Raw genomic sequence first — 12942 nt, 5'->3', positions numbered from 1 at the left:
AATTACAAAATCGAGGTCAGTGAATAGAATCTCTAATTTTGCAATTATTCGTTTCGATACTTTATTCGTGAAATTGATTGTGTAAGGAAAAAATATTTTTTTATCTTTTATTAATTCACAAAAATTGAAAATACTAAAAAGTAAATAGATGTTACTATTTTTTTATTATTAATTAATTAGCTAGTAATCAGGGACGGACCTAGAGGGGACGAGTAGTGGCCTGGACACCCCAAAATTTTAAGAAACTATACTTATCTATAACAATTTATATTCGGAATACAGAGGGTTTGGTGTCGATTATTTTTTTCCTATTTTACCCCTATGTTTATAATCTAAAACAACATACTCAATCATGTACTCACGTTCTGTAAATTTTGCATTAACCCATGACAGAATGATGTAACTGCTCGTTAAGATATTCTTATTAGATGTAAATTATTGTTACAAATATTTTTATTAAGATATGTTTTGAAGGAATAAAAGTAGAATAGTTCAATAAGGATTAATTTTTAAAAAAAATAAATTTACACTAATAATTTTTCTTTTCAAATTATTAACGTACTTTTCTAATATATTCTAAATACCTACACAATATATAATATCAATTAGCGTTCAAATTTAAGTTCCAATATTGTTATTAACGAGAGAGGTTTATTAAAATCATATTTAAATAATTTTTTATTTTTTAACTATTTTATATTTTTAGATTGAAAATTTTGTATTTTTTTATTCAAGCTTTATTTTTATATTTTATTTTAATTGTCTTATTCAAAACTATTAATATGAATTTTTATTTTGAAGGATAAAAAAATGAGATTTTTTTAATAAATTAAATTATTGAAAAACTTACTTATTATAAAAGAAGTTAAGTATATTTCTTGATTATAAGAATATATATAATTCACTTTTGAATGTAATCAAAATAAATATAAATTTATTCGATTTTTTAAAATTTACATTAATTATTAAAATTATAACATAATGAATGTACTCCTATACAAATTTATTCTTATTTTTGTGCTTTATTTTAATTTTGTTAAACAAAAAGTTTAAATATTATTTACTTTTAATTTTTAACTTTTACCACAAATAAAAATATATGACTTTGTGTGTATTAAATAATTTTTTTCATTGGACATTTTTAAGATGTCAGGTATATTTACGGACACTGAGATGAATGAGCAATACCAGGAGGACGATGACTTTAACCAACAAGAAGAGCTAGTAAGTGACCAAGATATGATGGATGAACAGAATGAATTCAAACAAGATTTCAGAGATGAATTTACTGAGGGAGCGTTTATTTCTGAATCTGATCAGTCAGAAGATATCCTTGAAGTCGCTTATGTGGTTGACTCCGTGCAAGACATTACAACTTTGAAATTTAGTGAGAATTTTGCGGAGAAAATTGGCAAATACCACTTTTCTACTTTCCAGCTTGCATTTGATTTTTATATGAAGTACTCAAAGTCGAAGGACTTTAGTGCAAGGAAGAGCAAGACCTTCAAGAATAGTACTGGCGAGATTTACAAACAAAAGTTTGTATGTCATAGGCAAGGATTCAGGATGGAGAAATATTACACGATAGAAAAAAGGAAGAAGGAGCCTAGATTGGAAACAAGAACTGGATGTGAAGCCCGAATGGATGTTAAATTTATACCAGAAAATGGAAGGTGGCATATCTTTTATTTCTCTGACGAACATAACCATGATCTATTGGATACACAATTCAGTGCTATGTTGCCTGCCCACAGAAAAATGTCAGAGGCGGATATTATGCAAATGATGAACATGCTAAAGTCAGGGATTAGCACCTCACAGATATTTGGTCTTCTAGCTAGTCAAACGGGCGGGTACGAATTTGTTGGCTATGGTCCCAGAGATATGTACAATGAGATTGCTCGGCAAAGGCGTCAAATTCCTGGTGATGCAGCACGAGTGTTGAAGAAGTTGGAGGATATGCGGTTGAAGGATCCACAATTATATTTCAAGGCATTTCATGATTCAAGAGGTTTGTTACATAATTTGTTATGGTCTGATGGGATTAGCCAACTAGACTACCGACTCTTCGGGGATGTTATTGCTTTTGATGCTACGTACAAGAAGAACAAGTATAGTTATCCATTAGTCATATTCAGTGGGGTTAACCACTACAACCAAACAATTGTTTTTGCTGCTGCATTAATTGTGGACGAAACTACTGATACATATATTTGGCTTCTGCGTCAGCTCATGTTTGCAATGAGGGGCAAGACCCCAACCTCAATCATAACTGATGGGACCATGGCGATTAGGAATGCAGTGAGAGATGTATTTCCCGAAGTCAGACATAGATTATGCGCTTGGCACCTTATTCGAAATGCAACTAGCAATGTTGGAAATCCATCGTTTACATCTAAGTTCAGAAAAATCATGTTGGGAGACTACGAGATTCCTGTGTTTAAGCGTAAGTGGATTCAGCTTATTGAAGAATTTGGCATTGAGGATAAGCCGTGGGTGATCAACATGTACGAAGAGAAGCATATGTAGGGTACTGCATATCTAAGAGGAAAATTCTTTGCTGGCTTTAGAACTACATCAAGATGTGAAGGTTTACACTTAGTTGTGGGAAGGTAGTGGGGTCGCGGTATGATTTGACAAGTTTTGCAGAGCATTTTCAAAGGTGTGTTGCACACATGCGCTTTAAAGAATTTAATACTTATTATGAATCTACACGTGGGGTGCCCGTCATGCAAACATGTATAGAGCTGCTAGAGAGATATGCTGCTGAGTTATACACTCATGTGATATTTCTTTTCTTTCGGCCATTTCTCTCTAGAGCTGGATCAATGCGGGTGCTAAACATAGATAATACCGATGATTGCATAAAGTACATTGTGTGTAAGCATGGGAGGCCCAATTTTATGTGGACCGTTGATTTTCGTCAAGAAGAAATGATCTTCATGTGTACCTGTTTAAGAATGGAGTCATTTGGAATTCCCTGTGAACATATTGTGAAAGTTCTGGTTGACAGAGACATCAGTGAGATTCCCCGGTCATTGGTATTGGATAGATGGACAAAAAAGGTTAAATCAGCACTCAATGATCCAAGTGGGCTCACCAGGGATGCTGTTGTTATTAGTCGTCAAAGTGCCTTGGTGGAATTTTCTAAACAATTGGCTGTTGTTGCTGCTAAAGTACCAGAGAGATATGAAGAGACACGTGACCTAATTATGGGATTGTACTCATCTTACAAGGCTGCAGATGAAGGCACTAATCAACCTCAGTCAGGTGTAGCTAAAAGTAGCAATCCGTATGTGCATCAAAGCGGAGTAGGCTCAGGACAACTATCTAGGAAGAAGCGGCAACGTTGTAGTGTTTGTCAAATGGAAGGAAATAAGAAGACAACATGTCCCTGGCAAAAGGACATTGACAACAACGTTATTGAAGATGAAGCTAATGGTTCGGATGACGGCGACGTATATCCAGAACTGACGGCTGAGTTAGATAGTGATAATTAGCCACCTCCATATACTTAATATTTTTGCGGAATGAATCAGTTCCATATTTGTGTTTATTTATTTTTTTGCACTATATTAATGAAATTATATATATATATTATTCCAATAGTCTTGCGTATGCCTTTTAGATGAAATAATTGTCAACTGAATATCGGTTTGCGGAAAAGGGTAAAAAAAAAAACGCTCAAACCGACAATGTAAACGGTCTGGTCCAGTATTTAAAACCGTCAGATTGAAAATTGTTGAAAATTGTTGAACCGGTCGGTTTGACCGGACCGTGCTATCTGACCGGTTCAACAAAAGGACGCCGGTCTGATTAAAAACAACACCGAACTCCCTCCCCCCTTCTTTTCTCATTCAGAATCTGATAAACCTAAACTATTTTTTTGCGGTTCGGTTTTGCCACTAGAAACCTGAACCAAATCGAACCGAACCGGTCAAATAGAAAACCCAAAAAAACTATTAGAAAGCTTAGTCGGCAAACTGGACCGGACCGGACAGGTGAATCGGTCTAACCGCAAACCGGATGCTTAGGCGGTTCAATTTACTAGCAAAAACCATTGTTCTAAAAACCAGACACCAATTGTTGAACCGCTCGAAACCGGCCGGTCAAACCGGACCGGAACCCGGCCTGTTTACTAGAAACGACGCCGTATAGAAGTTGAAAGGAGAAAAAGGGATCGCACGCGTTTGGTTTCCTTCTTCAACTCCTTCCTTACTCCTTAATCATCAACAAAATGCATTAGCCTCCACCAAAGAAATCAAACCCTAGCCTCCACCAATCTTGTCGCAGTCTGTCGGAGTGAGAGACTGTTGCTGCCGCCTCCGTCGCACTCAAGAACTTTCGTAATGGTGCTATCAGCGTTCGTTATTTTGCTCTCACTATCCCCTGTTCGCTTTCATCAGTCACCTGTTCGCTTTCCATTCTCTTTTCGCTCCCATCAGTCACCTGTTGACTTTGACTTTATAGATGGAAGTGTGGCAATAGGACAATGCCACAAAGAGAGAATCAGACAAGAGAGAATAAGGTAAAGTTTCAACTTGCTGAGGAAAAGGGATAAAATAGGGGGTTTTATTAACACATAACAAAGGCTTTATTACGTGTCAAACCAAATTGTAAAGTAAAATTCAAAGGGAAAAAGTGGTAACATTCAAATAAAGCGGGTTGACTTCGAAATATATAGAGTAGGCAGTAGCGTACGAAAATGAAAACAATGTGCTGGTTTTGGGTTAATGCAAATAAGATCCATATACGAGCTATCTAGAAACGCCACTAACCAATGGATTCATGAAGATGAATAACCTTAATCCCAATTCTCAACTTTGACAATAAATATATTATGTTGACTTTTACGACATTAGCTTAGTTTTTGTTTCACACGATCTATCTTCAAATGTTTGGTATTTAGCCATGAGACAAAAATAGACTACTAGGATCAGATCAGATGATATGCATGGCAACTGGCAAGACCCGCAAAATAATGCGGAAAACCACCTTTGCTATTTGACTTTGGCTCCAACCATTAATTATTTCTTAACTTTCTAATCTTTATACATTTAGCTCGATCCATGTTGAAATTAGAATTTACTCCTGCCCAGTACATAAGACACACTTTCCATTCTGAATCTAGTTCACTACAATTAAGTGTGACTAACATCATTCTTGTAATTCATTTTCAAGTCATATTCGACTTAAAAAGGTCAACAGAATAATTGTGAAAACCACGTCGCACATGAAAATGACGAGAAATCATAAGAATTATTGTCATTCTTATCAGAAACAAATAATTGAGAAAATCGCTGTTTATGCAATTATTGTATCAAGTATCAATCCCGTACATTTGATACGGATTCCAAGGATAACATGTGCATCATATCATATATACTAATCCAATTCTGATAATATGAAACCCCCTTACTCCACAACTTGATGCCAGCATAGCATACAAATTTCTAAGGCACATATAATTACACTGGCAGAGTTTTATACAATAAAATAAAATATATACACTATGAAGAAGACTAATGTTACATCATAAGATGAAAGGGAACCCCACTATTTCCTTTTTAAAACAGAAATCACTATGGGATGTTGTTAAATGCTAAGAGCCAGTACGTCATGGTGATTTCAGATATTCACACCATGAAAGAATACAAAGCGTATACATATGCATATGTATACCACTACTACTGTATGTACATATACATATGACTTATCAAGTTATCATAGCTTAATAATTAAATCAAGAAAAGATGGTGCCTAACTACCAAAATTGGGGTCAATGAGCCTCAAAGGAAGAAGCCATGACTTCAATCAGGTGATCGATTCTGCCAGCACAAGTGTGTGCCACCACCCACATGCCACGTTCTTCGCTACACAACCTTCCAAGGTTACTTCTGTAGGGATGATTCTGCCAGCACAAGTGTGTGCCACCACCCACATGCCACGTTCTTCGCTACACAACCTTCCAAGGTTACTTCTGTAGGGATGTTACGGTCGATCACATCCCCGAGTCCTAGCTGCCACACACCCCAAATTACTACTCAGAACATTGTGGTAAGAATGCAGCTAATTCATAAAGCATTACATACATCCTTGCCATCGGAGAAAAACTTCAGCAATATTTATTTGTTATGTTTGGTGGATGCTTTAGTTATTTTTCAATATCTTCTTAAATAGATATTTATCGTTTAGTGACTTTTACAATTTTTCTCTATTTTTATGCAATGTATAAATATTTTAGTTTAAAAAACTCATATTATTTTGATGAAATAATGTTATTTTTATTTATTATTTCAACAACAATGACATATAAATATTATGTCTTATGAATTATATTTTATTTTATGTAATTAATTTATATTAAAAAGAATTCCAAATCTTTTTATTTGTTTGTATTTTAGTTTATAGTTTTCATCTTATTAAAATTTGACCTCTCTATTTTAATTAAATTTATATATATTGCTAATAGATAAAAAAATCTAGATAACAGTAACCATAAAAACAATAAATCATGATTACTATGTATTGCATTTGGAAAGAGATACTTTTTTAAAAGTGAGAGTATCCATTTTTAGTTAACTTATTTCGAATCATCAAAGTCAATGCTCCCCATTGACCAAGAGTGGGGATAGATTGCAATTGCAATATATTTAGATTTTGTATACGTACACGCCACAGAAAATCGGTTTGGTTCGGTTCGATTTGGTTTTTTCAATCATTTGGAAACTGTAAAATTCAAATTACATAATGAACCTGACTCAGAAAAATCAAGAAGCAATATGAAAAACAAAAAGGGACTGAATCAAAAATAGAACCAAATTGAATTGAAAATATAAACAAACTAATTTAAAAAATCTTCATGTGGTGCATCAATTCCATAAATTCTTTCTTTTTCACATTCTCAATTCCTGTGTTATCATTGAGTAAACAAAAAGTACAGAATCAACTCTAAATCAAAATTACCCTAAATCAAAATAGAACAAAATGTTCTTAATTAAAATACAAAATCAGAATCAATAAGACTGAACCAAAACTAAATAAAACAGAATCAGAAAGAAAAAACAAAACCAAAACCTGAGACTTAGGGAAGAACTTTCTATGTTAGGCAATTCCTTTGAGCTTGATATCTGTACATTGAATAATGAATAGTTAACAACAGAACAACAATCAAAGCAAGTTCAGTAAATCAACAACAAATAAATGAACCATAATCAGAAGCAATTTCAATAAATCAACAAGAATTAAAATAAACAATGAAGAAAAATCAACAATGAAGAACAATCATTTTCAAATGCCGTCCAATTGAACTTATCATCCGCATCTAATTTCATGTGAAGTTTTTTCCACAGCAACAACCATACCTGAAGGCAACTTAGCCTTGTAAACAGATCCTTGCCCTCCAATGCCCATGAGGTATTTGTCATGAAAATTTTTGACAGCTTTAATGACGGTTTCAACTGCCATTTTTTCCATCATGACTCCATATGAAAAATTGTTCTTCTGGTTGCATTTCTTTCAAACACCAAATAATCCAAAGATAAGAAGCAGAACCAATAACATGACCAAAGTTAAGCTTGACCTACCATTAAAATTAGATGGAATTGTGCCAGAAAAATTGGTGCGAGAGAGATTCAACCGCTGTAACTGAGTCAATTCTCCAAGCACTCTTGGTATTGTTCCATTCAACAAATTCCCACTAAGATCAAGAGAACAGATAATAAAGAGCTCTGAATGACTTGAGGTTAGAGGGGATGCTTCCTTCTAGTTTGTTGTTGCTCAAGTTCAATTCCAACAAATTAGGTAACAGAACAACTTCAGCAAGGTTCAAATCAAGAATTTTCAGAACCAAATCAATCAATTCATAGAACCAGATCATATCAGAATCAATATTCAAGATCATTAACAATCCTAAATCCCAGTAATGACAAATGATAATAACAATTGAAGAAGCAAGATGAAAACGATGTAGATTAACTAACCAATTAAAAGTTTAAAACAACAATTACAGTTAAAAAACAAAAAATAAAACTTCTAAAGAAAGTGGAGATTGTAGTATCGTCGTAAAAAATCCAATTCGATCGGGGTTAGTCAAGGGAGAAGAATCAGAAGATGAATGTACTTACCTGCTCAATCAAGTAAGGAACGAACTAGATCCTTCAAGACAGAGCACAAAGCGGGACAAGGAGCACGACGGTGGGGCTGAAGAACGACCATAGCGAAACAGGAGGATTGAAGAACGACCACGACAAACCCGGCGGCGACAGTGCGACCAACGACGGCGCGATAGAGGCTAGGGTTGTGTTTTAGGGAGAAATAATGAGAGTATGTATGAGACTAAGGAATCGAGAATGGGGCTCGAGAGGGGGGCAAGGGCTTAATGTCACTTAGGACGACAATGCGTGACGGCAAGGAGTGGTGGCGGTAGCTGCGATTTCCATGGCTGACTTTGCAACGGAAAAGGTTGCGCGAATCTCCAAGTTGGGAGCGAAAAGGGGATGGAAAGCGAACAGGTGACTGATTGGAGCGAAAAGGGGATGGAGAGCAAACAGGTGACTGATGAGAACGAACAGGGGATGGTGAGAGCGAAGTAACGAACGCCGATAGCACCATTACGGAAGTTCTTGAGTGCGACGGAGGCGGCAGCAACAGTCTCTCACTCCGACAGACTGCCACAAGATTGGTGGAGGCTAGGGTTTGATTTCTTTGGTGGAGGCTAGTGCATTTTGCTGATGATTGAGGAGTAAGGAAGGAGTTGGAGAAGGGAACCAAACGCGTGCGATCCTTTTTCTCCTTTCAACTTCTATACAGCGTCGTTTCTAGTAAACAGGCCGGGTTCCGGTCCAATTTGACCAGCCGATTTCGGGCGGTTCAACAGTTGGTGTCTAGTTTTTAGAACAACGGTTTCTGCTAGTAAATTGAACCGCCTAAGCATCCGGTTTGCGATCACACCGGTTCACCCGCCCGGTCCGGTCCAGTTTGCTGACTAAACTTTCTAATAGTTTTTTTGGGTTTTTTATTTGACCGGTTCGGTTCGATTCGGTTCAAGTTTCTAGTGGCAAAACCGAACGCAAAAAAATAGTTTAGGTTTATCTGATTCTGAATGAGAAAAGAAGGGGAGGAGGGAGTTAGGGGAAGGGGATTGACGCGTTACGCGTTCGGTGTTGTTTTTAATCAGACCGGCGTCCTTTTTGTTGAACCGGTCGGATAGCACGGTCTGGTCAAACCGACCGGTTCAACAATTTTCAACAATTTTCAACAATTTTCAATCTGACGGTTTTAAATACTGGACCAGACCGTTTACATTGCCGGTTTGAGCAATTTTTTTTACCCTTTTCCGCAAACCGATATTCAGTTGACAATTATTTCATCTAAAAGGCATACGCAAGACTATTGGAAGAATATATATATATATAATTTCATTAATATAGTGCAAAAAAATAAATAAACACAAATATGGAACTGATTCATTCCGTAAAAATATTAAGTATATGGAGGTGGCTAATTATCACTATCTAACTCAGCCGTCAGTTCTGGATATACGTCGCCATCATCCGAACCATTAGCTTCATCTTCAATAACGTTGTTGTCAATGTCCTTTTGCCAGGGACATGTTGTCTTCTTATGTCCTTCCATTTGACAAACACTACAATGTTGTCGCTTCTTCCTAGATGGTTGTCCTGAGCCTACTCCGCTTTGATGCACATACGGATTGCTACTTTTAGCTACACCTGACTGAGGTTGATTAGTGCCTTCATCTGCAGCCTTGTAAGATGAGTACAATCCCATAATTAGGTCATGTGTCTCTTCATATCTCTATGGTACTTTAGTAGCAACAACAGCCAATTGTTTAGAAAATTCCACTAAGGCACTTTGACGACTAATAACAACAGCATCCCTGGTGAACCCACTTGGATCATTGAGTGCTGATTTAATCTTTTTTGTCCATCTATCCAATACCAATGACCGGGAAATCTCACAGATGTCTCTGTCAACCAGAACTTTCACAATATGTTTGCAGGGAATTTCAAATGACTCCATTCTTAAACAGGTACAAATGAAGATCATTTCTTCTTGACAAAAATCAACGGTCCACATAAAATCGGGCCTCCCATGCTTACACACAATGTACTTTATGCAATCATCGGTATTATCTATGTTTAGCACCCGCATTGATCCAGCTCTAGAGAGAAATGGCCGAAAGAAAAGAAATATCTCATGAGTGTATAACTTAGCAGCATATCTCTCTAGCAGCTCTATACATGTTTGCATGACGGGCACCCCACGTGTAGATTCATAATCAGCATTAAATTCTTTAAAGCGCATGTGTGCAACACACCTTTGAAAATGCTCTAAAAAACTTGTCAAATCATACCGCGACCCCACTACCTTCCCACAACTGAGTGTAAACCTTCACATCTTGATGTAGTTCTAAAGTCAGCAAAGAATTTTTCTCTTAGATATGCAGTACCCCACATATGCTTCTCTTCGTACATGTTGATCACCCACGGCTTATCCTCAATGCCAAATTCTTCAATAAGCTGAACCCACTTAAGCTTAAACACGGGAATCTCGTAGTCTCCCAACATGATTTTTCTGAACTTAGATGTAAACGATGGATTTCCAACATTGCTAGTTGCATTTCGAATAAGGTGCCAAGCGCATAATCTATGTCTGACTTCGGGAAATACATCTCTCCCTGCATTCCTCATCGTCATGGCCCCATCAGTTATGATTGAGGTCGGGGTCTTGCCCCTCATTGCAAACATGAGCTGACGCAGGAGCCAAATATATGTATCAGTAGTTTCGTCCGCAATTAATGCAGCAGCAAAAATAATTGTTTGGTTGTGGTGGTTAACCCCACTGAATATGACTAATGGACAACTATACTTGTTCTTCTTGTACGTAGCATCAAAAGCAATAACATCCCCGAAGAGTCGGTAGTCTAGTTGGCTAATCCCATCAGACCATAACAAATTATGTAACAAACCTCTTGAATCATGACATGCCTTGAAATATAATTATGGATCCTTCAACCGCATATCCTCCAACTTCTTCAACACTCGTGCTGCATCATCAGGAATTTGACGCCTTTGCCGAGCAATCTCATTGTACATATCTCTGGGACCATAGCCAACAAATTCGTACCCGCCTGCTTGACTAGCTAGAAGACCAAATATCTGTGAGGTACTAATCCCTGACTTTAGCATGTTCATCATTTGCATAATATCTGCCTCTGACATTTTTCTGTGGGCAGACAACATAGCATTGAATTGTGTATCCAATAGATCATGGTTGTGTTCGTCAGAGAAATAAAAGATATGCCACCTTCCATTTTCTGGTACAAATTTAACATCCATTCGGGCTTCACATCCAGTTCTTGTTTCCAATCTAGGCGCCTTCTTCCTTTTTTCTATCGTGTAATATTTCTCCATCCTGAATCCTTGCCTATGACATACAAACTTTTGTTTGTAAATCTCACCAGTACTATTCTTGAAGGTCTTGCTCTTCCTTGCACTAAAGTCCTTCGACTTTGAGTACTTCATATAAAAATCAAATGTAAGCTGGAAAGTAGAAAAGTGGTATTTGCCAATTTCCTCCGCAAAATTCTCACTAAATTTCAAAATTGTAATGTCTTGCACGGAGTCAACCGCATAAGCGGCTTCAATGATATCTTCTGACTGATCAGATTCAGAAAAAAATGCTCCCTTAATAAATTCATCTCTGAAATCTTGTTCGAATTCATTCTGTTCATCCATCATATCTTGGTCACTTACTAGCTCTTCTTGTTGGTTAAAGTCATCGTCCTCCTAGTATTGCTCATTCATCTCAGTGTCCGTAAATATACCTGACATCTTAAAAATGTCCAATGAAAAAAATTATTTAATACACACAAAGTCATATATTTTTATTTGTGGTAAAAGTTAAAAATTAAAAGCAAATAATATTTAAACTTTTTTGTTTAACAAAATTAAAATAAAGTACAAAAATAAGAATAAATTTGTATAGGAGTACATTCATTATGTTATAATTTTAATAATTAATGTAAATTTTAAAAAATTGAATAAATTTATATTTATTTTGATTACATTCAAAAGTGAATTATATGTATTCTTATAATCAAGAAATATACTTAACTTCTTTTATAATTAGTAAGTTTTTCAATAATTTAATTTATTAAAAAAATCTCATCTTTTTATTTATCCTATAAAATAAAAATTCATATTAATAGTTTTGAATAAGACAATTAAAATAAAATATAAAAATAAAGCTTGAATAAAAAAATACAAAGTTTTCAATCTAAAAATATAAAATAGTTAAAAAATAAAAAAATTATTTAAATATAATTTTAATAAACCTCTCTCATTAATAACAATATTGGAACTTAAATTTGAACGCTAATTGATATTATATATTGTGTAGGTACTTATAATATATTAGAAAAGTACGTTAATAATTTGAAGAGAAAAATTATTAATGTAAATTTATTTTTTTAAAAATTAATCCTTATTGAACTATTCTACTTGTATTCCTTCAAAACATATCTCAATAAAAATATTTGTAACAATAATTTACATCCAATAAGAATATCTTAACGAGCAGTTACATCATTCTATCATGGGTTAATGCAAAATTTACAGAACGTGAGTATGTGATTGAGCATGTTGTTTTAGATTATAAACATAGGGGTAAAATAGGAAAAAATAATCGACACCAAACCCTCTGTATTCCTAATATAAATTGTTATAGATAAGTATAGTTTCTTAAAATTTTGGGGTGTCCAGGCCACTACTCGCCCCCTCTAGGTCCGTCCCTGATTATTAGCTAATTAATTAATAATAAAAAATAATAACATCTATTTACTTTTTAGTATTTTTCAATTTTTGTGAATTAATAAAAGATAAAAAAAATATTTTTTCCTTACACAATCAATTTCACGAA

General features: G+C 35.2%; 2 protein-coding genes across 2 annotated transcripts; one reads left to right on the top strand and one right to left on the bottom strand.

The window, feature by feature from the left end:
• The first annotated feature begins 1146 nt into the window (after window positions 1-1146).
• Window positions 1147-2529, top strand: LOC112701163 (protein FAR1-RELATED SEQUENCE 5-like). Its single transcript, XM_025751959.1, has one exon. It carries the CDS (start codon window positions 1147-1149, stop codon window positions 2527-2529), a length of 1383 nt encoding a protein of 460 aa, XP_025607744.1.
• Window positions 2530-10385: 7856 nt separating this feature from the next.
• On the bottom strand, window positions 10386-11759 carry LOC112701161 (protein FAR1-RELATED SEQUENCE 5-like). The gene is made up of 2 exons (XM_025751958.1): window positions 11038-11759; window positions 10386-10953 (listed from the first exon to the last, which is right to left on the bottom strand). Exons 1-2 carry the CDS (start codon window positions 11757-11759, stop codon window positions 10386-10388), a joined length of 1290 nt encoding a protein of 429 aa, XP_025607743.1.
• Window positions 11760-12942: the final 1183 nt, after the last annotated feature.

This window comes from Arachis hypogaea, chromosome 7, assembly GCF_003086295.3.
Source record: "Arachis hypogaea cultivar Tifrunner chromosome 7, arahy.Tifrunner.gnm2.J5K5, whole genome shotgun sequence".
Lineage (NCBI taxonomy): Eukaryota > Viridiplantae > Streptophyta > Magnoliopsida > Fabales > Fabaceae > Arachis > Arachis hypogaea.
Note: the sequence above shows the minus strand (reverse complement) of the source record. Positions and strands in the feature narration are given on the sequence as shown.